The sequence below is a fragment of the Zosterops lateralis genome (assembly GCF_965231275.1).
Source record: "Zosterops lateralis genome assembly, chromosome: 1".
NCBI classification, from domain to species: Eukaryota; Metazoa; Chordata; class Aves; order Passeriformes; family Zosteropidae; genus Zosterops; species Zosterops lateralis.
This window is the reverse complement of record NC_139762.1, coordinates 40,864,041-40,890,143: the sequence shown is the minus strand read 5'-3', so window position 1 is coordinate 40,890,143 and position 26,103 is coordinate 40,864,041. Positions and strand designations below refer to the sequence as shown.

General features: G+C 36.2%; 1 protein-coding gene across 1 annotated transcript in view; it reads left to right on the top strand.

Annotated features, from left to right (window-relative positions):
- The window catches only part of NEK10 (NIMA related kinase 10), a gene marked incomplete at both ends in the record, with an annotated part of 78,365 nt that extends 52,503 nt beyond the window's left edge, over window positions 1-25,862 (top strand). The window contains 12 exon segments of the mRNA XM_083879037.1: window positions 3,841-3,917; window positions 3,919-4,007; window positions 4,094-4,140; window positions 4,142-4,181; window positions 14,931-15,031; window positions 18,137-18,205; window positions 18,209-18,247; window positions 20,662-20,679; window positions 20,683-20,770; window positions 22,181-22,233; window positions 22,317-22,372; window positions 25,739-25,862. Of these exon segments, the coding sequence (XP_083735163.1) occupies window positions 3,841-3,917; window positions 3,919-4,007; window positions 4,094-4,140; window positions 4,142-4,181; window positions 14,931-15,031; window positions 18,137-18,205; window positions 18,209-18,247; window positions 20,662-20,679; window positions 20,683-20,770; window positions 22,181-22,233; window positions 22,317-22,372; window positions 25,739-25,862 (801 nt within the window).
- Window positions 25,863-26,103: the final 241 nt, after the last annotated feature.

Sequence of the window (26,103 nt, the reverse complement as noted above, 5' to 3'; positions counted from 1 at the left end):
CATTGCTTTAATCAACACTAAAACAATTTTTTTTTAAGTAAGAAAAATCTTTTATGCACTGAATGTGTCAGAGAACACTTTTCTCCATGATCTTGTCACAAAATTATGTTCTTTATGTCCTTATATCCTTATGTAGGTCATTTTGGTCTCTCTCCTATGGTAAGCAAAAGTGACATTGAACTTGCATCCCATCCTCTTCTAGTCAGGATACTTTTGGTCTTCTAAATCTGCCCGTGTCCTACTCAAAAGAGAAAAAGCAGTACGTGATATTGCTTTTTAAAATTATTAGTTTTTTTCTAGGTGGACTAAAGTATATCACAGAAAACTTATTTATTTTTCTCAGATTAGTAATGAAATACTATCATTTTCTATATTCAAGTATTATGTAAATGGACCAGATTTTTTTTATAGACAGGTTATAGCTTTACAGTTTATATAACTCTTTAGTACTTTAGGATATGTTCCACTGATCTTTGAACAGTTTTTGTAGTAGCTCTGTCAATTAGCTTGAGGTCTCTGGAATTCCGTCCAAACATTTCAAACAAGTTTCCTTTCTTGATGGACAGTGCGATCTGGCACCAGTTGGTATCAGCTGTCTTTTTGATCCTTTTTTTCCCCCCTCAGCTCTGCCTGATTTACAAGTTGTTGTTAACAATTAGTCTTTTGAGTATGAGGTTCAATATTAAAAATGTTGAAAGGAGATTTAAGTTGGAAATGTCCATGCAGTTTGACCCTTCTCTCTTTTTGCTTTGATTCCTTTGATGTGGAGCAGGTGAACTGGTTCTCTTCAGCAGCTGTGCACTGACTGTTCAGGGCACAAGGAATGGGTTCATGTGTGCCAGGACTGGAGTGCTCTCTTAAAGTCAGTTTGAGAGTCATTGTTAGTGGTTTTCATGCTGTGCTACACTGCAGTCACTGCTATTATGGCACTTGGACAAAACCTCAGTCCAGTACTTAAGTATAAAATTACCTTTTCCCACCTGAATTTAAAGAGAAAACCTTGACAAGCCATCTCTTGGCTTGTAATAGATTTGGGACTAGAACAAAAGATGGGGAAGTAGTTGAAGCAGACAATTATGCAGACAATGGTATGTATAGTCAGTGCACAGGGATGCAGTGAAGTTTCTGAGGAGAAAGTTTCTATTCACTCTGCTGTGTCCTAATAAAGTCAAAATACTTCATGGGAAAAACTTTGAAAGAATGTTGTCTTAGATATAGGACAAATTGTCTTATGCAGACTTGGTAATAATATAAGTATTTAGGAATGTATTATCTCCTGGAATTATTTTAATATTAAAGATACTAATTTGTTTCATCTGATATATTTATATAATCTATCTTCTGTCCTCCTTTATTATGCTCTACTTTGATAAGATGGAGTAAAAAGAAACAAGAATTTATTTACATGCATCAGAAACAACAGAAATAATATGTGAAGATTTGGAACAGTAGGAGATCGTAAAAAGTCTTACTTCAAAATATGTTGCATTAAAATAGAAAGAAGCAATAGCAGGGACTGGGAATTTCTATTCATTCCAGAAAAACAATAAACATAGACAGAGGCAGAATTTTATATGCATTAAATAACCCTGTGCTACAAACAAGATACAGCACCTAAATGTTACAAGCAAAGAATTTGTATTTCGTGTTTTGATTTTCTTAGCTCTGCTTTGATAATTCCAGTAGCATTTGGTCATTTCAGTCTCAGTGTGTCTCTGCCATCACATCACTATTGGTTTGGCACAGCCTGGCCTTTGGTAGTGGGGGGCCACAGAGGTGACTCCAGTGAGAAGCTGCTGGAAGCTTCCACCATGTCCAGCAGAGCCAATCCCTGATGGCTCTGAAGGTGGACATGCTGCTGGCCAAAACTGGGCCAATGAGAGAGACTGGTGACTCCTCTGTGATGACATATTTAAGAAGAAAATCAAACAGAATCATGGGTTTTGCTTCTAGTCAGAGAAGAGGAGGAGGTGAGAACATGTGAGAGAAACAACATGGAGACACCAAGGTCAGTGCAGAAGGAGGGGCAGGAGGTGGTCCAGGCCCTGGAGCTGAGATTCCTCTGCAGGCTGTAGTGAGACCATGGTGAAGCAGCTGTGCCCCTGCAGCCCATGGGGATCCACAGGGGATGCAGATATTCACCCACAGCCCATGGGGATCCATGGGTATAATGGCTTCTGAGCTGCTTTACCAGCTAGCTTGCTCTCTGACTACTATATGATGGAGATTTGGTAGGTCTGAACCCCAGACAGAAACGTGGTTACAGCATGGAAGAAGGAGGACTCTCACGTGGGAAGTAGGTAGGTTTATTCTACCCCAAAGCCCACGTGAGGAGTGAGCTCTCTGGGGCTCAGGTTGCCCATTAAGTACCAGGGGTGTCTCCTGGGCAAGGAGATACCCAGAACCAATCCTGGGGATCGGGGGGAGTGACCAAGAACAGGGGGCATTTGGCAGGGCCATCTATGGACAGAAAGGGGAGTGGGGAACTTGATGCCTGGCTGAGTCACCCTGAAGCTCCACCAGAAATCTCAGGCTTCAGGGTGTGGTGGCAGTGTGACAAGATCTGTTATCAGGTAAAGGCTACAGAGAACTGGGAATGGGGGGTGTAGGGGTAAATCATTACGAAACTAATAACAAAACATACAGAACTTTAGAAAACCCTAAAATGCACACCACAACACTTGGGAGATGCAGAGATCCATCCATAGCCCCTGGGGATCCATGGGGGATGCAGAGCCCTCATGGGGAAGTGGATGGATGCCTGGAGGAGGCTGTGATTCAGGGGGAGACCTGGTGGAGAGAGAGGGCCCTTGCTTCCAGGCTGGAACAGCCTGTCCTTGGAGGACTGCACCCCATGGCAAGAGAGATCCACATCGCAGCAGTTTTGGGAGGACTGTCTGCCTGTGGGACATAGTCACGCTGCAGCAGGTGCGGTTTGGCTGCTGCTCGTGAGAGTGGACCCACATCAGAGATGTTCATGGAGAACTGTCTTCCATGGGAGGGACCCCATGGTCTCACAGGAGAAGGATTCCTCTGCTGGAGGAGCAGAAGAAAATCTCAGTGATGAACTGACCAAAACTCCCATGCCCCATATCCCTGTGCTGTTAGTGGGAAGAAGGAAGGGGCTAGGGGGAAAACATTTTTTAGGGGCTTATTGTACCTCTCATTATCCTCCTCTGATCCTGAAATAAATTTCACTTTGCAACTAAAGTTGAGCCTGTTTTGCCCTTGAAATATTTTTCTTGGTCATTATCGCACTCATGAAGCCTTTGTTAACTTTTTTTTCCTTTTCCTTCCTTTGCCCAGCTGTGTCAGGGGAAGGTGAGCGAGTGATTGTGGTGGGTGCCTGGCATTGGGCCAGTGTCAGACCACGACAACATTGACCAAGTTCACTTCATATTTTACTACTATCTTGACTGTTACACAGGTTTTGCATTGTCCAGAACTGGACTGCTGTTTGGTATCTAAGATGGAAGAGGGCAAATCTACCAGTGCTTGTCCCTGGGAACCTACTACCTTTGTCCAAACTGTTATTTTTCCTTCGTTCAGTATTCACTTCTTCTCTGTCATTTGTTTCATTTTCCTCACTTTCAGTGCTTGTTGTGAAAAGACTATCATCAAGAACAAAGTCTTGATAGAAATAATTTTTTAGTTTAAGAGTTTGAAAGTCTTGTTCTAAATTTAGAATCAGTAACTGAACCAGGTACTGTGCAGATCTGGACTAACAGCTAAGTCTAGTTTTATGTGTGTATGCACAAGTGACACTTCGATTTTTGGCTTTTCTGGTGAATGTTGGAAAGGGGCAATATCTAACATTGCCTTTTTGTTCTTTCTTGTCAGAAAAATGATAAGTTGAGTCTGCATAATAGCAGCAGTGGAGCAGCCAGTTGCAAATGTGAATTTTCAGAAAATACTTTCAGTTGACAGTTGTTGGTCTGCACATGGAAAAGATGAGGAAAGAACATATGAAGCAATCCTGCTAGAAGATGATAGGACTATGGAGAAAGGTGAGCATTAGCAAAAGAAGCATCAGGTGCTATCATGCTGGTCCAAGGTGGGCTAAAATCTTCTTTGTTTTCATTTTTGCCTGCAGGTATTTTCTCTGAATTAGACAATGACATAGACATAGTGGACAATTTCAAGCAGCTCCAGTTCAAGTAATTTGAGAGAGTCTGCTATTGGTAAGATTCTTCAAGAATGAAGTGTGTACACTACTTTCTAACAGCAAAGCAATTCTTTAGTCCAGTATATGAGAGTATTACATTATTTGTTACAACTTCACAATCTGTTGTTACCTAAGTAAAGAAAATAACTGTGTCTCTGCGACAGCCATGTCCAGTTTAATACCTTTAGTATCACCAGGACTTTGTGTAGCTTGTCCCCATATTTTGCAGCAGCAGCTATGAAAACTGAAATGTTATTGGGCTCCTTGAGAAAGAAGGTGGTTTTAAATTTAAACATAAGATGACTAATATTGATAAGAAACAGATGGAAGAGTGTGAAAAAGAAAGTTGAAAGAGGCAAGCTTTAGCTGTCTGGAAGAATTGACTGAATGGAACTGAAGAAATGTGTAGATTTTAATTAGGACAGAAATATATGACAAAGCACAGCATTAATTCTGCCTTTAGTTATTTATGGCAATCAAATTGGAAAGCACCAGCTGTGCTGGGTGTTATCTTAACAGTTTTAGGGATTATATTTCCAATTTCAAAAAACCCTAGCTCTAAGTTTGTTTGCTAGATTGTGAGCTACATGACCTACCTATTAAATGCAATGGGATCCTGATTAGAGAAAATCAAAGTGCACTTTATACTAGGAAAAAAATCCATGGGTGTTAGAGTTAAGCAAAATTTAAGATTCTCATTCATAAAATATGTGGTTGATTTAGATGTACTTTTAAAAAGTAAAGGGAATGTAGCTGTCTGAAGATTAGAAAACATTATTGCTGCAAATGTCCCAGACTTCAAAAAATCTAGAGTAACTTTATTTGTTTGTAGTCCTATTTGGTAGCTGGATTTTATTTAATATGTTAGCCCAGGTACTGAAGAAATATGATCTATTTTTATTGAAATCTCTAGCCATTAGCGCAGGGAAAAAAAAAAAGATTTGGTAATTCTACTTAAAATCCATTTAAATGATTTGCTAATTGTAACTGGATAGCCTGCCATTTTGAAGGCTGGAGGACCTGTAGCTAGCCAACCCTGAAATTATTGTCAAAGTTTTCTTAAAAAATAATAAATTTAAAAAGCACTTTTTTGTGGTCACTTTCTTGTGCTAAGAGTGTAACAGAAGGCTGCAGGATACAAGGAAGCCTTGAATAACTGTGGGGAGGGGCTGCATACAATGAAGCCCTTGAGAAAAAGCTTCCAGGGATAAAGTTCTATTTTGTGTTCATACTGAAGAATAACATATTATGTGTCTCATAGGAAAGTCATTCTTTGTGGGCTAGTTCAGTACTGTGCACAGAAATTTGAAGCCTTTGTTTAGTTTGTAACTTGCCACACCCAAAGCATTTGCGGTAGTGATTTCCTTGTAGTTAATTTTTCTTTGTTAATATTTAGACATTAACAAAATATCAACTTTTCCTAATATTTGAATATTTCTGTGCCATATCGCCACTGTTTTAATTAAATATTTTAAGTGGAATGATTGAGAATTTCCTCTCAGTTCCAGTAATTTTAATCACCATTTCTAGAAGTCGTTATCCATTTTTCTCCTGGCATAGAGTCTAATTATTATCTAGATACTTCAGGATTGGTTTCTCAGAAAAATAACTCTACAGTCTTACATTCTTAGATCAGCTGCAGTTTCTACTTCATGTTGAAGTCATTGTTATAGATCAGTTGTAATTAATGCTGGCAAATGTTTCTATTTTTCAGGGGTAAAGATAGCTTTAAAAAATAATTATAAATTCAGAATAATTGGGTGTTGCTTGAGATGTGCTACATTAATCAAAAATAAGTGGCTAACAGAGTTTGAATTATTAGCCATAGTTTTGTCAAGCATGTCACCATTGCAGGGGAAAATGTGACCAACTTTGTTCTAGCTAACTTGGAAACTGCTAACGCAAAGATGAGAGTTTTAGTTTCAGGTATATTTATGAGGATCATGAAAGAATTTGTCTAATTGTGCTGTCATCACATCGTTCTCAGAGAAAACGTGATCATTCTAATTTAAAACTAGGGTGGTATTTTGCAAAAAGGTGTGATATGGTGAGCTGTTCAGTAGCACAGAAGCTGGTATGGATTTGTCAGTGTACTAGGGGTAAGCTTTTTTATAGTCCAATATTGTCATAATATTTTTAATACTTTGCATAATCAGTGTTTTTCAATTATGCTTTAAGAAAAGGATTATTCTTCTTAGTATAGAATGTATAGACAATGTATTTCTACAAGACCAGCTCCTTTAACAACTCCCAACATTGCCAAGATTGTGCCGGGTTTGCAGATTCTGGAATAGTTGCTCCTTGTACTTGAAATGATTAATCCTACAGGAACAAGATTCTGCACATTTCAGAATCATAGAGGCAGCAGTGACAGATGCATTTTTCTTTTCCTGAAGTTATTATAATTTCAAATTATAAAGACTGGCAGAGTATAGGGACATACTGAGTCAAAAAGCTGTGAAGAATGATAGAATGGTAACAGTTTATTAGTTGCTCTTTTTTTCTTAGTTTAAAATTACAAGGTTCCCAACTTTACCTTAGCTTAGTCATATAAAGGGAGTTTTACTTGCATTTGGTTTACAGTGTAACCATACCTTCACTTCTCTTGGTAAAACCAAATAGCAGGAAAATACATGATATGTCTTAATGCATAGTAGTCCAGTAGAGCTGCTGTGTCAGTTGGGTGGGAGTTGAAAAATTTACTTTCTATCTGGAAGGCTCTTTTGGACAATATTTTTTGTTTCCCTTAATCATGTTCATTTACATCACAACCAGGACAGTGTCCTAAATACACTGAAAGACAATTCTGTATAAAACATGCTATTAGAAAACCCTGGTCTAAGGGCTTTATGTACTTCTAACCTTCCTCCCAATATAGAGGTAGCATCCTTTTCAGAATTGCTCAGCCTTTTCAAGAGATTAAGTAGTCTCAAAACACAACCCTGTTGTGCTCTGTATCTTGTTTAAAAGTTTTTCTCCTACCTCATAATATCATTTATGTTTCCACTATTTGGAGGAATCTCTGCACTTATGTATCTTGTGACCAATGAGCAAAGACACTGATATTCAGGATTCCTTTCCTGAATTTCTGCAACTCAATAGTATTCAAAGTTACCATTCAAAGTACCAAAGTTACCAGAGGAAGACAACACAGATCTGCCTGAACAATATTCTAGTGATGTAACTCTAAAAGGGTCTCCTATGTTTTTTTTTCTAGAAATGTAACTGGTTTACACAGTGCCTAGACTTGAGTCTTGTGCAGATAATGCTTGTATCCACTTGAATAATTGGGGATTTCTAGAACTAAGATACTCTCTACATAGGAACTCTGCATATTCTATGTAGCAAGTGATTTGGCTCATCACTTAGGTCATGACTTTAGGTCATCACTTAGCTGCAAATTTAACTACTTTTGAGGATAACAAAAAGCACATTATGAAATAAACCCTCATTCAGTAATGTCATTGGTTTTCTGGAGCCTGTAATTTGGGATACATTGCAGGCAGGTACCTTATATCTTGAAAGTTGTGTGGTTACAGAGATGTAACCACAGAATTTTTTTTTTTCTTTTTTAATTTTTTTTAGTTATTATTTAGATCAGTTGTATTTGATGGATTTGGTGACTTGAGAAGATATTTCTTCTTTAAATAAGATGACTAGGTGGTTGAGTAATTTTTGGAATAAGATTGTCTGACATCTGCTATATATGGTTTTCTGGTTTCAGATTGTGAAGAGAAAGTTTAGGGAATTTCTTGAAAATTATCGTTGCACCAAGAAACCTATCACTTTGCAATGGACTGCCTGTGAAGAACTTTGGAGACCTTAGTGTTTTGTAGGCTTGCTTTTCCAGATTTGTCTAAGTTTCAGATTTCTCTTGAGACCTCAGGCTAGTGGGATTTAGTTGAGGACATCAGCCTGGTTTTCCCATATGATGCCTGAGTTAAGTTTAAAGTATGTTTATGTCAACTTCTGTTTCTGTACATGGAATCACTGCTAGCAAGAAAAAAACTTAGTTGTTTGCTCTGCAAAACAGCCTAATTAACTTGTCCATTCCAGTGTACAGTGATTTGAAGGGCAGCTTACTAAGAGTATTTTGTATAGATAAAGGTAATTTCACCTTTCTCCTGAAAAGATTGTTGAGCTGTCATTCAAAAAACCACTTCCTTTTGTTCCATTTCATTCAAGGAGATGTACTGAAGGTCTCCACTAATACAAATTCTTGATTCCATTTTCCTACCAGTCTGATCAAACTTGGAAAGATTTTCAGAGGTTTTGTTTTTTTTAGATACTGTTGAAGTGAAAGTTAAAGCCTAAGCAAAAGTTACTATCTTCTCAGGTTTTTCTGATCTCATATCATTTTACCAGCTCTTTCCTTGCAATTGCCTCTTTAGGTGCCTGCAAGAGCAGAACACTAAACTTCATATTAAAATGTATTTGTATGATTTTTACCAATGTTGATGCACATTAAGAAGTTAGAAGCTGCTCTAATTATATCACCTGCTAAAGACCAAATTAGCAGTCAGAGAAATTATTTATGCCTCATTTGATATTTTTTCAAATGTCCTCAAGAAATCTGCATAGAGCTATTCAGAACAGGGAGACTGATGAGAATGTAAAACTTTGGCTTTTGTGTGTCTTTCCCATTCTAACAAGAGTGGGCACAAAACAGGAAAGAGATGGATGGTTTGGATTTCATTTTCCCTGAGATCATCTTGAACTGAAAAATGCCCTCTTGTAAGGCAGACTGAACAAAACATACTGCCTTGCTCTTCCTATCCTTGTCAAAGGAGTAGCCGTGGTAAAAGGAAATATGGTCCAGGTAATCCTGAGCTGAACATCAGGATATACTGTGTGCTCCATGACTTCTGTGAGTTAACTTGCCTACACATCTGTGCTGTTTCTTACTCCTTGACTGGCTGTGTATGATTAGCATAACTCATACACAGAAGACTAGGGATTATGGATAAAGTCATTAGTGTTCCTTGAGTGTGTGGGTACACATGTGTTTGTTACATTGATTTTTATATGTTTGAGTCTCCTTGTGTTTAGTTATTAAGCAAATAATTTTCCTGTGTTTTCATAGTGAGTTACATAATGAGATTACTCTCTCAGATCTAGCTGCTCAGTGGGTCTCTAGCATAATAATAAGCAATAAAAATAGGCCTGAAGGGTGTTTACTATTGTTTAGTGATGTTCATCTTCTTTGGGATTTTGTTTTTTAGCATTAATAAGTATTTTCCTAATTTTAGCATATGAATCAGAAAATATTGCATCTCTGCTGTGTACAGTGAGTGGTGAGACAGACTCTTTGGTGTGAAATATTGTGCATTTGTAAATACACTCATAGGACTGCAGATTAGCAAGTCAAATGTAGTGAGTCATGAAACCGATCAAGCAAATTTGGGTATGAGCCCTTTACTGATAAGAGACCATTTATGTGAAACAGCCAAAGGATATAGTATTTCAAACCCAATTTTGTATATGAATACTTGAAAAGGAGGGTTGTTTTTCATAAAATTCTAGCAAACAGCTGTGTTCACACTTATCTTTCTAGCCAAGTGGCTTTTGTTACAAATTTTCTTGCATATATTCACATAACATATTATGGTATTCGTTGTGACAGAGTGTCTGAGTTTGTAACTCAAAGTCCTTACCCCAAGCAACATGACTCACGTTCACTCAGAGCTTCTACTTTTGTATTTGTTATTGTGTCTGCATTTGAAGCAGGTAAAATATCTGTTCCTTGAATAGGCACAATAATATTTTTCATTTCCTTCATTTTCTAGGTAGTGGGCACTCTATTTTCTATTTTTCTGTCTCATTAACAAAGTTAATTGAAGAACTTCTGCTTCTGCGAGGGCTTAGTTTATTTGCTATTATGTAATTCAGCTGCTCTAATCAAATAGTCTTTCCTGCTAGCTACCACAGAATTTTGATATCTCTTTCACTAAATAAAGCATCATCAAGGATTAAAATGTTGTTTCTTTTTCTTTCATTCCCTCTCAGTCTCTATGTCTCCTTTTTAGGGAGACAAACTTGGCCTAAAGATGTATAATTTCTTTTAAAGTTTTAAAGTGAATTCAGTTTGACAGATGAAAGCCTCCTTCAGATTTTTTTTTAAATTCAGAAGATCTCTGAAAAGTAGGAAAAATATTTCAGAGTTCAACACGAAAGTATGTTTGAACATGAAAATATGTAAGACTCAGAAATATGTTTTCTCTACAGTTGCTCTAGGACTAATGTAACTGCTGTAACAAGACCAACAGTGGGAAAACTAGTTAGTTTGACACTAAACCTTTTTTTTTTGTTGTTATTATTTTCCTGCTGTTTGAGTGACTAGATGCCTCTGTTCTTGTTTAGTGATAATGTTTGTGATGCTACTAAAAAAAAAAAAATCATGTAAACAAAGATGCAGGCCTTTTATTAAAATACATTAGTTGTATAGGAAAATTGTAAGACTATCCTAATCTTGCTACTCAGATTTTCAGTTTACAGAGTAATCTTTTCATTAAACATGCACTTGATCAAAATGAGATACCAGGGTGATATCAAATTACCATCCAAATTACCATCAAAAGAATGGTTTTACAGGAATGATTTAAGACAAACACTTAAGACTAATATTTGCTTTAAGGCAATACTTTCCAAGTGCATAAATAATAGATGTCATCAAACATTAGCTTTCCTTCCACACATTTTTTGGCAGTATGCAATAAATTATTTCAATGTTTACACTCAGTTTTATTGCTGATTAAATGTTGGACCAATAACTGGTCTTCCTTTTTCTTCTATTTCTTCAGTAATGCATCAAACACATTCTTGATCATTAATTTTTCTGATCTTTTTGGCACCATCCTTATTCAGAAATCCTGTTAATTGTTTTTTCATTTCTGCTTTTCTTTCATATCTGGAAAAAACTCTTGAAATCACTCTTGGCTGCATCTGCCTCCTGAACAATTTTTTCGTTTTACCTTTAACTTAGCTAGGTAAGTATTTATAATGATAACATTGATTCTTTTCCTGTGTTTCTCATCAGACCCTGTTTGATTCAAATGCAGTGTTTTATTTTTGCTTTCAGAATGGTTCTTAGCATAACACCATCCAGTCTCCCATTTATCACTTCCTAGCCTTTAGTCCTGTTGCAGTCAGTAATGGCAGCTTCCCCATGCTTTAGAATTGAAGAAAGCACATTTTCTTTCTCCTTGCAGAAATTCACTATTATACAAATCTCTGCCCCTCACATAATCATTAGCAAAACTATTTCCTTGTCTTAAGTTGTAACTACTCCTTGAAACTATAGTTTTCCCTACTGCCAGAAAGATAGATACAAATTCTTGCCCTACTTGGGCTGTCCAGGCTGCCATCCATCAGGACATCATCTTTGTTCTTTCAGTTCCCGGGTGTTTGTACCCATTTGTTATTGCTTATTTCAGTTAGTGAAATCTTCAGGTTGGGAAAGTATTTGCCTAGAGTTTAGAGAAAGATCTAGAATTGAAACACATAGATCTGTATTTCTGACATTGAGATATTGATATCCTGGTGACGTAATACCAATTTTTTCCCCCACTTTACTAGTACTGACCAAGGAAAGAATGTTTTATTTAGTAGAAGTCATTCTATTTTGGACATGCAGATTAAACCAGCCTTTGTGTGACTTAAAAATGCACAGTTGTAAACTATTGAATTTGGATAGATTTCCTTTAGAGGAAACATGAGAAGGAGTCAGGGAATACTGCTATTTTCTCTACAGTTGTTGATACCAAGCACAATTAAAACTTTTTTCTTTTTTTAATAATGATAGAGACTACGTTGATTCTGGATCAAGATTGCGATCCCATCATTTTGTGCTTCCAAGAAATTCAAACTTTAGCTTAAATTAAACCTAACAATTTTCAAAGTTTTGAATGTTATTACATTATTCTTCTGTTGCTTAGAGAGTGTTTCCTCTCTTATTTCTTCCTCTTTAATGCCTATTGATCTGCTTTTGAGAGTACCTTCACTCATCTGCAGGTTCTACACTAAGAAAATCGAGTATTTGTTCATGATGAGATGGCAGTTCCATAGTCTACCACTTGTAGCTCTTTGCAATATGAAATACCATGGTTTAATTTATAATTGTATTTTAAAATGTTAGATAAAGAGATGACATTTCACATACAGATATGATATCTGAAGTATCATTAAAATGCTTCTTAAAAGTATGAATTCCAATGGTGAATCAGTAAAATCTCATGTTAATTGTCATTATCCCAGCTAAACTTCTGCTGAATGAAATGGAAATTTCTCCTGTAAGATGAATATTTCATACAGCCCTTGCAAATTATCATGTATTTACACATCATGATTGATGAAACAGGTTTTCCATTTGAAGTACTTTTCCTTTTACTGAGAAGCTTCATATGCCGTAAGTTGCTAAGCTGTGATTTCAGAATGCATATTATCAGAATTAAATAATATTTGAAATAAAAATATTTTGATCAGTTAAGATATTGATCTTCACAAAAAAAGTTGTCTGTACCAAGTTCTATTTTACAGCTTTTAATATAAAAACTGTATTAAGAATTTGAATTATGCAGTACAAATCGAAATTTGGTGTCAACCTTCTGTAGTTTTAGTCCTGTTTGCTAAAGGGTGACATATAATAACAACACAGTTTAAACATAATGTCAGTGAGCTATAATGATCTACGGAAAAATACTTTAGGCTTTGTTGATATTTTCAGATCTGTGAGTAATTTGAGTAAATCAATTATCTTTTGTCAGCGATGTTTTCCTTTTGGATAAAAGTCTTAAAAGCTTTGGTCAAGTCTTCAGCAGCCTATTCACACATGTGCCCACATGTTTTAAACAATCCTACACTTCTGGATTAAAAAAAAAAACCAAACAAAAAACAACAAATAAACCCTTACAAGGAACTTGGAGTGGTCTGGAATGTATGTTCTTCATGGGAACTCCTAAAGTCTTTGAAGCACACAGATACTACAAGTAGACATTAAATCTGGTCCTCCTAGACTTTTAAGTTGTGTCGTTGCTGTCATACTAGAAAAGAGAAAAAAAAAGAGAAAAAAGCTCCATAAGTTGAATAACAGGGAAATCCAAATTATGTCCTACTTGGTAATTGCTGTTTGGTGTTATCATTCTAAGCATATTTCTATTCAGAGAAAAAATCAAGACCTACAAAAAAAAAAGGCTCTGGTTTATTTACTCTTGGTTTTTAATACAAGCCATTGACAGGAAAAGAGGGGGCAAATACCGAAGAACAGGGAGCAGTGAAAATGGGAACATGTCAAAGAAGTAAAGGTTTTATGAGTGTCTTAACATAACTGAAGATTTTAAGGTTATAATGGCAAGACCATACTGGGTTCTTTTGGGCCTTGAATATAGCCATATTGAAACAGTTGGTAGAGAGGTGAAAATGAAGCAAAAAGAGCTAAATCAAAATTGTTCTTCTGGTGGCATATATTTTAGATTATTATAGCATGACTTCCAGTGTCACCTTGAGAAGAATCAACTTACATTCTTATTTAAGTGACTCAAAGGAAATGCAAAGCTTCTTTTCCTCTTTCTGATTATTAAGAGAAGACCTAGGGAAAATATGCCAAACTGAATTTCACTTGACTTTCTCAAGACATCTGCCAAAAGGCAGTGCAACAACAACCCCCAGCAATATCAATGTTGTTTTCTTCCTGATCCTACTAGAAATGTGTCTCCCTGTGGTAGAGAAGGATGATTTCTGTATCTCTTTATTTCTATGAGAGCACAGTTCAGATCTGGATGGTCTTTAGACACTAATATTTGTGAATGTCTTTCCTCTTTTTAAAGTAGCCAGCACAGAAATTCATCAGTAAAAAAGTGGTAATAGTTCTGCTGAGGACTAGTTAATGTTGGCATTTGGGTTTCATCTCTCACTCAGTAGAATTTTTAATCTTGACATAAGATCACTTAGGAAAAAAAAAAAAAAGAAAAGTTTCTGAGGTTGTAAATTTATACATAAGACTTAAAGATCTTCAGGGTGTTTCTGTGAGAGCAAATGTTAGAATATCTAAATTAGCCTCTGAGGTGTAGTTTAGAGATAATTGTATTTAAGAGAGGTACAGGACTGCTAGCTGAAGTTCACTGCTTCAGCCAAAGCTCTTTGCTTAGCTTATAGGTCTAATAGTCAACTTAGAAAGATTGTTTTGTGAGCTAATGTTCTTTAGCGATACACCAAGTGTTTTATCGTGGAAGTCTGCTGATAAGCTTTTATTTAACCTCTGGGCCTGACAATGTGTATGACTTTAATACACAAGATAAAAAATCCTAAAGAATAGATTTACCTCATTGAAATTGTCCACGTCAGACTTATTATTATAATGCTCCAGGTAGAATGAAAATAAATTTCATAACATCAATATATATAAAAAAATATATTGTTTTAGTCTATGTAAAAAAAAATCAGTTGAAAAAACTATCTTTATAATATATTTATCCTTTTGAATAAATGTGACAAAATTTTAACAATTGTTAATGTACATTAATACTGCTTTTCTTTTGGAGTAATTTAGTGATTCAGAGAAAGGGATTTTCTTTTGAAACACGTTGTCATGTACATTGTCTAAATTTTAAAAATTTTAGATCATCCTTTTTTCGTTCCCAGCATTATTGGGAAAACAAGTCAAGCATTTCAACTTGGTATTTACATCTACAAGTTTTAAACACTGTGTGCTACTAATATACTGAGGCAACAAAATGAGCTGCCCTCCTGGTTTTACTCTTGTCATCTACAGCATTGGCAGGAATTGCTGTAACAGAAAGGAAGGTGCGTCATATCAGTGACCCTGTTCAGCAGATTCTTATTCAGCTGCACAAAATTATCTTCATCACTCAAGTAAGCATTACTGTTGCTTCTGACATTCTGTACTTTTTAGTCATTTGCTGTTGTCAAAATGATGTTACTGCAAAGTGCTGCTAATTTAGTTACTGTTCTTTAAAAACAACAGAACTTGACATTTTTGCAGATGGCAGGATGCTTTAAAAATATATCATTAAAATAAAGACTGACTTTGAATATTAGTATGTGGAGGATGGCAATAATTGAGTCATATGAAAAAAAAAAAAAGCTGTGGCTCGCCTCAGAAAAATGGATTGTACAGTAAAGTATTTTTACAACATTCTGTCATACCAGAAATATGATTACTTAAGGTGACAATATCATATACTGACATGGAGTGTTAATAAAATGCTTTCCCTGTAGTAATAGTTTCGAAATAACTTTGAAGTTATATTTTAATTATCAGTACATAGTAATACTCTCTTGGGAGTTTTAGTGCAATAGTTGAAATCCTGAATATGTTAACTATGTCAGATATTTTTCAAATTTAAGACTTGTTTTAAAACTAAATTCAACTATTTCATGGTGAGAGAGAGTTGAAATTATGTTGATTCCAAAGCAAAACTGGAGCTGAGCTGATACAAAATCTGCCTTGAACTCTCACCTGAAAATGTGATTGAAACCTCTTTATTCTGTAGAAAGATGGCTACCATGCAGCTATTTGAAAAATTTCCTATTCTTAAATAGACAGCTTTTTATTTTCCAAAATGAAGTGTTTATATTTGGGATGTGATGTTTATCACCTCAGGGCTTTTGAGATTGATCTGCCAAATTTATTTGGTTTTGTTTAGAACAGAATAACATAACTGAATTTGAGTGTGCTTTACATGTCTTTTTTTTGTTTGTTTGTTTGTTTGTTTGTTTGTTTTTGTTTTGTTTTGTTTTTTGTCTTTAGTTGTCAAGCTTATCAAAACAGGTAATACAAGAATTAAATTACCAAAGACTAAGGAAATAAATATTATTTAAAATAATTGGAAATTATATCCTCCTCTAAGCAGAAATGAGGCAGTTCAGCTTTTACATGGTACATTTAGAGTATGTCTAAGGTGCTTATTAGTGAGCCTATCCTCGCTGTTGAAGAAGGTTTTCTCAAGTGGCTTACTAAATAATATGAGTTACTGTAATGTGGATGCTCAAGAACTTAGAACCAACAGCAACTCAAAAAACTGGCTCAGAATTGACCACTGAAGAAGTAGCAACAGCTTTTCCTGATTTCAGCGAAACCAGAATCCATACCTATACTTGTTTATTATGGTCCATATGCCTCTCTTGCACTTTTTTATGTTCTTACAAATCTAAGGTTAAGTATTTTTTATAATATACAGCTGTTTTCTCAAACTGTTACATATTCCAGCTGACAGTTCTAAACTGAAGTTTGCAAGAAAGAGTTCTTGCCTGTTAGTTCTTGGCTGCCAGCAGCCTTCCCTGTTTCCATGGGAACAAGAATCAGAGTGATCTCTGGAAAACAATGTAAGAGAAAGCTTTTTAAAAATCATTATGCAAATCCTTGGCTTTTTTTCTTTTTTACTGATCTGACAATTGATTTCATTAAATCAAGAGCTAAAATTGAACACTAGCGCCCAAGGCAACTCCCAAATTTCTCAAGCACTGGACTTGTTCTTTACCATTTCTGCTTCAGAATATCCCAGTATCCCCATGGTACATTAACTACACACAATTGATTGCAGTGGTATGTAATCCATAGAATATGTTGTCGGCCTTTCCTAAGGCATCATTTCTTTTACTCTCTTACAGGCTAAGGAACATTCAACTTCTGACTTAAGGCATATGTGTGATGCCTTATCTGCATGAAAAAAAGAATAGTATCTGTATGTTAAAAAAAAAAAATAAAATTGCATGCCAGGAGCTGTCTGAAGAAGTCTTTTGTGCTTAGCATGTGACTTTGATCCCTGGTTTGTCAGAGCAGATCAGGACTCCTGTGAGGCCAATAAAACCATTCTGGATTTATAGCTGTCTAAGAGCAGTAATTTGTTCTGGTGGGATAAAAGTCTTTATAATGTGTACTATGTCAGTGTTTGAATGTGAATTGTTAGTGGTCAACTCCTCCCTAAGTAGTGAAAAAGCTTTGTGAATGCAGTGGAATGGCACTTCATGAATTTATATCAATGAAATTATTATAAAGTATATACTAAATGGTAGAAAATCATAGTTTTTCAAACAGTGTCTACAGGTATAAGCAACTATAAAGAAATAACATAAAAGATAAATTCAAAAGGGTAGTAACATACCATATAATTGTTGTCAGACTGGGTTGGTGTTGTTGCAGTGACCAACAGCTGGAAGTGTACATTTACTGTTGGAGCATAAAAATTATTTTAAAGGAAAATACATCCTTTGAACTCTCTATTGAAGACTTTAAGTACAATAAAGTAGGATTTGTGGGATTTTTGTGTTTTTTTGTAAATATAGATGAAAGATGTGTTCTTTTTCAACTAAAAAGACACAGGAGGAAAAAGTATATAAAATCAGTTATGTTTTATAGACAAGTGAAAGGTAAATTACCCCCCTCAGGAAGCTTAGAGCAAAAGGGATACTCTGAATTGTATTAAGATCCAAAAGGACCTTAAAAGAGGCCATTGAAGCCATTCTATGCGCATTGAATGAAGGTCTAAGCTTCTTGATATTCCCTTAATTTCAGATGGAATGACTCATTATAGCCAATATGAAATCTCGTGTAATGTTCTGTGTGCTTCATCTGTAGAAAAGTGTCCCAAATACCAGCACTTTGGTCAGGGAGGCAAAGCTGGTATTACCAGTGTTAGGCTAATAATGATGTTGACCTTAAAGACCAGAGGAACTGAGTTACATGGTAAACTAAACCTAACAGAATGGGCAAATGAAGGAGCTTTATTATAATATGCCATTAAATCAAGTTTTATACTGTTGTTTATCACCATGCCATTAGATATTAATGTTTCTTTTTGCAGTGTTTATGCCTTAGGAAGGCTGACCTGAAATAGAGACTGGACAGAGCTTAAGGCATCAGTGTAGATATATTTCTCAATAATGGCACTTCTGAATATGTCATTTTTATGGCAGGTGTAACTGAATGGTGAATGTGTAGTTCTTTATTTCAGGAAGGTTCCTCCAGCTTTGCAATGCAACTTAAAAAGGAGAATCATCAAGAGATTCAAAAAGTCCCTCTTCAGTTAGCAGAGAAATCCTTGTAATCTGAAATCAGAAATCAAAAAGGTGTGGTTCACCATTTACTACTTGTGGTCAAGTTTGTCTCTCTTTCCATTCAATCATGCTATTGATATTAGTATCACAGAAATATAAGTGTAAGAGTCCATTTTCAAAAGGAAATTACTAGAATATTCTAATCCTATCTTATATTTGGGATAAAAAAAAAAAAAAAAAAATTTGGCTGATCAATCTCAAAAGCCCTGAGGTGACAAAAAACAGCTATCCTATATTTGGCAAATATGGAGTCTCCTTAAGTAAGAAGTTTCTGCAAATTGGTTTCAAGTTTCTCTTTCTGTAAAAAAGGACGTGGTGGCTCCTAATACACAAAACCAAAACCTCATCTCATCAGAGCTCAAAAAGATAAGAGGAAGGGCAATACAACTACAGGTTGTGTAAGCTCTTAATTTATGCAAGCTCTTCTTGATATGTTAAGAGTTCCTTAATATTTTTTATATTTTGTATTGTACTCCTACTCAAACCATTAGTCCTAAGAAAGCAGTGTCCCAGAGTACCTTGAATATAACATGCCTTGTCCTGTTGTTGCACAGTGTGTCAGCAACATTCTAGTGTCATCAATTTAAAACTACTGCAGATTTGTAAGAATGGCCTGACTGAAGAAGCATGCTTGCATGTTTTCCAGTGACATGCTGGATGCTCTCCAACAGAGAAAGATCTAATGACTAATATCAGAATTTCCAAATGTTCCTTCAAAATCTCCTGAGAGGACTGTAGTCAGCAAAGGATTTGAACTTCCTTGGCATCTCTGTACTGTGGGAATATGAAGCTAAGATATTTCATTTATGAATTTATGAATTTATGAATTGATGATAAAGCAGTTATCAGATATATTATTGTACCTAAAATTTGATTACTAAGGTGACTTGTTATCATTCACATAATTCTCCTCTGTAACTAAATTTGATTATCAACTACTTCCCCTGAATTATAGAACCTGCTCTGTCATCTGCTACAAAACAGACAGACCTCAAATGCTTTGCTTTTGTAATAATTAATCCAAGGTGCTAAAACTTCCTGGAAGATGGCACATGGGTAGTAGATTAGAAAGGTAGTTAAAGATGCTTCTTTCTGAGCTATCAGTTTCATGCTGTCCTGTAAATCAAGTTGGGATTTACATAAAAATTCCTGTATTTCAGCCATAAGATTAAATCTTAAAAATACCTACTCATTGTGTATTGAGTTGATGTTTTCAGAAAAGGATGCCTAAAAATATGGTAAGAAAAAGAAAATGTTTATTATAAAATTACCCTAATTTTCAGTTTTTCAGAAATAAAGGAAATTATTTGTAAATATTATCAACTGTAAAATTGTGTTAGCTTCAAAACTACTGGATTTAAACCTTAGAAAAGGGGAAAAAAAGCTCTATTTAAAAAGTAAATGGTAGTAAATTGAAAATGTTTGAAATCTTGAATGCGATTCTGGACATTCTACCTTAAGGAAATAGTTACATTATATTAATGGAAAGCAATAAAGAAAAGATTGCGGTTAGAAGGATGGGAAATTGATAAGCATAAATCTTACATAATTTACCAAAAACAACACTGTAAATGTACTGGGTGACATGGATATAATTTGGAGGTAATAGGAGGAACATAAACAGAGAAAAGAATTAGGTTGAACTCTTACAGCAAATCTTGTTACAAAGTTGTACAATTTCTGGAAATAAAATTTTTAAATAATGATTTTTTAACTATGTCAAATTAGGAAACCTAATAAGAATTACCAAAAAAGATTCCTCCACTGATCAGCGATGGGGTAAAAGTCTTCCAACAACAGAGATTCTTCAGTTTCTGTAACTTCAAAAGTGTTGCCATGATGCAGGAATGCATAACTGAAATTTCTCTCCTGCACACAAAGGTTATCCTGACACAGCTGTTACCAGTGGATATTTTCAAAACTAGATGTTTTTAAATTTGATATCAGTATCATTGCTCATATAGTCAAGTAGCTGAACTGACTTTCAGGTTTCGAAAGTGCTGGGTTCCCTCTGATGGGAATTCTACCACTTGAATTTTGGCTAACAATTTCACTTGAAGCCACAGTTTTAAAAGCCAGAGTCATCAGCTCTTCTCTCACAGGTTCAAGATAATACACTTTCCTGTTTATCTCAAAATGTATAGTTTGTGACATTTTATTCAGATCATCTGAAGAATTCAGTGCTTTATGCTAAGTGCAGCTTGCAGTGTTCAGTGTTTCTGGAAAGAAAACGGTAGGATGCTCATAATTGTGTTCACCACTTTTTCATTAATCTAAAAAGTACTGAAATTTCCTTTGACTTCTGATTGCACTAGGAAACATAGGAAAGGGTAAGCTGCCTCCTAGAAGTCTGAAGTTTTGGCAAATGGGAAGGATGGATATTTCAGGTGTCTTTATTTTTTTTTGGTCTCTTTTTCTTCCCCTAGCTGCTGCAAGGTTCTCATTAATTGATTGAACCCAATATCTGCACAGCAGATTGCCATGGGGTGCATTTTTCTTCAGGTGGAAATATGTTGCTTCCAGATGACAGAAAAGGTAAACAAAGCATCATTAACTTCTGTAGTGTAATATGTATTTCTACTAAAGTGTATGGTATCAAAGAAGAAAGAATTGCTACTCCAAGATCATTCTTTAAAGACAATAAAGTTGTGTTGTCCATACAAATTTTCTGGGGGGGGTTGTTTGTTTGCTTTGGGATGGGGTTGTTCATTGGTTGGGTTTTGTTTTATTTAATTCCTGGTAAGATATACAGTTCAGCACTGCTGGAGCTTTCTGCTGATTGAAGAGTCCACTTTGAAATTATAGTGAAATATCAAAGATGCAAATAATTTATGGCTCATCCATGACAATTAATAGAAATGTTTGTAACTGAAAACATCATACTTAGGATTTACCTGTCCTTGCGTATGATTTTTATATCAACTCTTTTAAAACCCTTATGTTGTTCTTCTGTCATGTTTGAAACAGTTGTAATGAGTTGATTTAATTACATAGCTAGATCAAGCCATACAAACTCGAAGAGGAAAAAATACACACACACACATATATATGTATATATACTTTAGAAAATATATCAATATATGTGTCAATTCTACTTTGGACTAGTGATATTCAGCAAGACAAACCATAGACACCATGTATAATCAAACCTGGGTGAAGCTGTGGCATCACCCAGGGTGGGGTGCCTGGTTCAGAGACTTTTTCATTGTGTGATTTTTTGTGCAATGGACATAAGGGAAAAGTGCAGCCTGCATTTTGATAATTGTGCCATTTACATTCTTCTAAATACAGAAAAAACTGTGTTGCAATCCATGGACTAGAGGACACGGTAAGATTAAAATCTGTGGTGCCAGAAAGAAGAGTAAGAAAATTTAGTTTTGATGGCCTTTGTGTTGAAAATAGCATATCTCTTCCACAGCTTATTTCAAAAACCAAAATTAATACTGGGTGTCAAGGGTGATATTTGAGTGGGAAATGAGTCCCTAACAATCACTTTAAATATAAGCATTATTTTTTTCCTGGAGACGATAATGCAATTTGTTGAGAAGCTCATTATCTGTAATTTTTGGATCTCTTAACCTGCAGACAATACTTTTGTCCTCAAAAAATGCTGCTGGCTGTGTGCCCTTTCCACTGTAAATTTCCACTGTAAGTGGGGGAAAAAAAAGGAAGTTGCATTTCTGAGTTCATGAGTCTTTCTGAGTTACATTAAGACTTTAAATTATTTTTCTTTGGTTAGGATACTTCCATAATGTGTATGTGTCAAATGTTCATATCATGCCATAAAATGACCCCACTTTTTCAGGGGCTCATTGTGGTCAGTGGGGGTTACTGATCATGAAGCATCTGTCTTGTTGTCATGTTTGACATGGAATTGCTAAGAAACTGATAAGGAGCATAAATGCCAAATTCAGTAGTATAACATTTATTGCCTTTTACTTTAAGGCATTCTTGGCACTTCTGGCATGACAGAAGGGATGACATATGAGCAGTTGCAGGTAAGCTGTATATTTGCCTATATGTATTCATTTATTAGTCTTAATGAACATAATTCATTGAAATTAATTCTTTTATGTTGTAGATTCTAATTGAAGAGCTTCTAGAGGAAAGTGGTTATTACAGTTTCTCTTCTAATAGGTCAGTCTAGTCTATTTCCTAATTTAAATAGGAAAGGTTAATTATGATGCACTAAACCCAAATGTATCGTCTTCCTGCTTATGTGAGTCCAATTCACTTTAAACTTAGTGCAGTATGTGGTTTATTATAATGCATGGATGCATGGACTGGAAGAAATGTATGTGGGACATATTAGCTAATCTAAACAGCTTTTTTTGTCACATCTGTTTTCTTCATTCAGATGAAAGAGTCGTACAAGTGTGGCAGCAATTTCCTCACATTGTTTTCCCACATAAACTCATATCTGAACAAAAGGTTAATTACATAGAAGTATATTTAATTTAAACACTTTGTCATTACAGGGTTTAAAGGATAAAGCTGATATATTTAGCAAAATATTTGAGTACAGTGCAAAAGCCAGTATAAGTGTTTACTAGAACAAAAGTGCAGGGGATGAAAAAAAATGTGGTGGTCTTTGAAACTCGGCAAATGCTTTGTCCTCAAGATGGTATATCTTTCCTGCAGGGAAAATTTGACACAAAAATGAAAAGATATTAACTATATAATTTCTCATATTTTTCACCTGATATCCTATTATATATTATCTCAAATATTCTTTAATGCAAAAAAAACTCTTCAATCAAGTGAGTCTATTCTTGTCTCTACATTAATCACCATTTTAAAGTCTGGGAGACTGCAGTTAGGGTTCCTAAAACAAGCAAGCAAACATAAACCCTCCCCACCCCTTGCCCTCCCTATTATAAGTATTAAGGGGTTTTAAGAATTTTTGGTTTCTGGTGCCTCAGCAGTATTTTTCAGTTATTTTTTATCTCTGCAAAGTTTTTGATATGATTCAAGCCTGAAAAATTTCTGATGGTAGTCTGATTTTTTCTATAGGCTACTCATTAAATTGGTATTTCAGCTTCCAAGTGTCTTGCAGCTGCCAGCTCAAAGTATTGAAAATCATGATTCAACACTCCCAAAATAAAATAATGGTTCAATCTTTAAACCTTCAGGGTGTACTTGAATTATATTTACAGATTACTTTTTCATCCATGAGGCCTAACAAACTTCTTTATAAATGTTTTCAAGTATTTTGAAATTTTTGCCCTAATTACAAGCTCCCAGGATTTGATGCTGTAGACAAAGTATTGCACAACACACACACAAAAAAAAGAAGTCAAGGTTTATCAATTGTAATCATATAACCCTATTATAAACATACAAATGTGTTGTAGTTTTATAGACTAGTAAAAAGTGCCTTATTTTATTAAGTGTAATGAAGGAGGTGAATATGCTGAATATGGACTTCAGTGTTTTTTTTACAAGAACTATTATGGGAAGGTATCTATTAAAGGAAATCAGAATCATAGTGTATCTCATTTTGAAAGAACATGTATGGATGGAGCCCATCTCCTGCTCCACACAGGACTTCCTAAAAATAAACCATATGACCAAGAGCATCGTCCAGATACTCCTTGAGCTCAGACAGTCTTGGTGCTGTGGTCACTTGCCTGGGGAGACAGTTCCAGTGACGAACCTTTTCCTCATGGCCAATCTGAACTTCCTTTAGCACAACTTCATTCCCTTGTGTCCTATTGATGTAAATGTAATTGCTGAAATGTAGAGCATACTTCAAGATTGCGGGCACATACGCTGGTACTTTCAACATATGAGTACCACAGAAATGCGCATGGGAAAACAGCACTGAAATAATTAACTGTCTTTTTTTCCTGATTTATTCAGAACTTTTTTTCTGCTCTGCTGGAATTCCTTCGAGAGTAGTTGTTCTGCAGAAAACTAACTTAAGATTCTAAATCTTTAAAAATGTTATTTTAAGGGAGGCATAAAAACTTATCTTTCTTAGCTACATGGGATGACAGTGTAATATAAGGAATCGTCCTTGATCCTGCAGAAGGAAGCGGGTGAAAGAGCAAGCAGTGCATTTCAACACGTCTGTAAAGTCTGGAGAAGGCCAGGGATATTCATCCTTAATTACACTGGTGAATGTGCTATGTCTTTGATTTTCACAGGAGCACAGGAAAATTGGAAAGCACATTTTGTTTCCCCTGAGTGACACAATCTCTTTAGCAGCACCTGTAGTATGTTATCCACAATCAGTGCTGATCTGTGTTTTCTTCATGGGATTCTTAGCAAAGACAAAATTGATTTTCTAGTGAATTTTGGAGGAATGGAGTGAAATCTCCTCACAGATGTGATTCTCCTTAGAAGCTGAGATGTATGTTCTCTAGATTTTGTTGGGGTTTTTAAAAATTGCTTAGATTTGTTAACAGTGTGCATATGAGAGCTATTGCAGATTTTGCCTGACTCCACTGCATGTGTGTCACTACAGCATGTCCTGGCTTTAGCTGGCAGATACCAGACAGTTGTCGTGCAACACTGTTGTTGGTCTGTCACCAGCAACTTGGTTTTTCACTGTGCTTTTTGTAGTGGATTGACTGTGGCTGGATGCCAAGTACCCACCACAGTTGCTCTGTCATTCCCCTCTACAACTGGGCAGGGGAGAGAAAATATAACAAAAGATTCATGAATTGAGATAAGGACAGAGAAAGACATCACTCACCAATTCCTGTCACAGGCAGAACAGACTCGACTTGGGGATATTAGCTGAATTTATTACCGATTAGAATCAGAGCAGGATAATAACAAGCAAAACAAATCTTAAAAATACCTCCCCTACTCCCCTCTCTCCTTCCTGGGCTTTACCTCCTCCCCCAAAGTGGTGCAGACAGACAGGGAATGGGGGTTACAGTCAGTTCATCACAGGTTGTTCCTGTTGCTGTTCAGGGAGAGGAGTCCTTCCCCTGCTCCACTGTGGGGTTGCTCCCACAGGAGACAGTTCTCCACAAACCTCTCCAATCTGAGTGCTTCCCATGGGTTACAGTTCTTCACAAACTGCCCCAATGTGGATCACTTTTCTGTGGGATGCAGTCCTTCAAGGATAGCTTGCTCCAGTGTGGCTCCTCCACAGGATCACACGTCCTTCCAGGAAACCTGCTCCAGTGTTGGCTCCTCTCTCCATGGGTCTTCAGATCCCTGCCAGGAGCCTGTTACAGCACAGGCTTCCCATGGGTTCACAGCCTCCTCTCAGGCATTCACCTCTCCAGTGTGGGTCTCCCCCATGGGCTGCAGGGGGATCTCTGCACTTCCACTGATCTCCCTGGGCTGCAGGGCACAGCTGCCTCACCATGGGCTGCACCACAGGCTGCAGGGGAACTTCAGCTCCAGTGCCTGGAACAGCTTCTGCCATCCTTCTCCACTGGCCTTGGTATCTGCAGAGTCATTCTCACATATTCCTCTCACTCTGCTCTTCTGTGAGCACAATTAAATCTGAACAATGATTTCTTTTTAAATCTGTTATCACAGAGGCATTATCACCATCTCTGATGGGCTTAGCCTTGGCCAACAGCAGTCCTGGAGCTGGCAGGCATTGGCTCTGTCAGACATGGAAGAAGCTTCCAGCAGCTTCTCCTGTAAGCCACTCCTGTAAGCCCTCCACTACCAAAACCTGTCCATGCAAACCCAGTTTGAATATTGTTATTTGCTGTGACGCATAATTATGTTTGGTTCCCCTGTCACTGTTACGTTGTTTCCCAGACAAGGTTCTAAGGTTCTACTCCCAAATAACTTACATGTTTTCCTCCAGAAAATGGACAGACCATACTTTAGCCTTGGCTGTCAAACTTGCCATGTTTTCTGAACTATGTTCTGCTCAGTGCCATTCAGAGCTT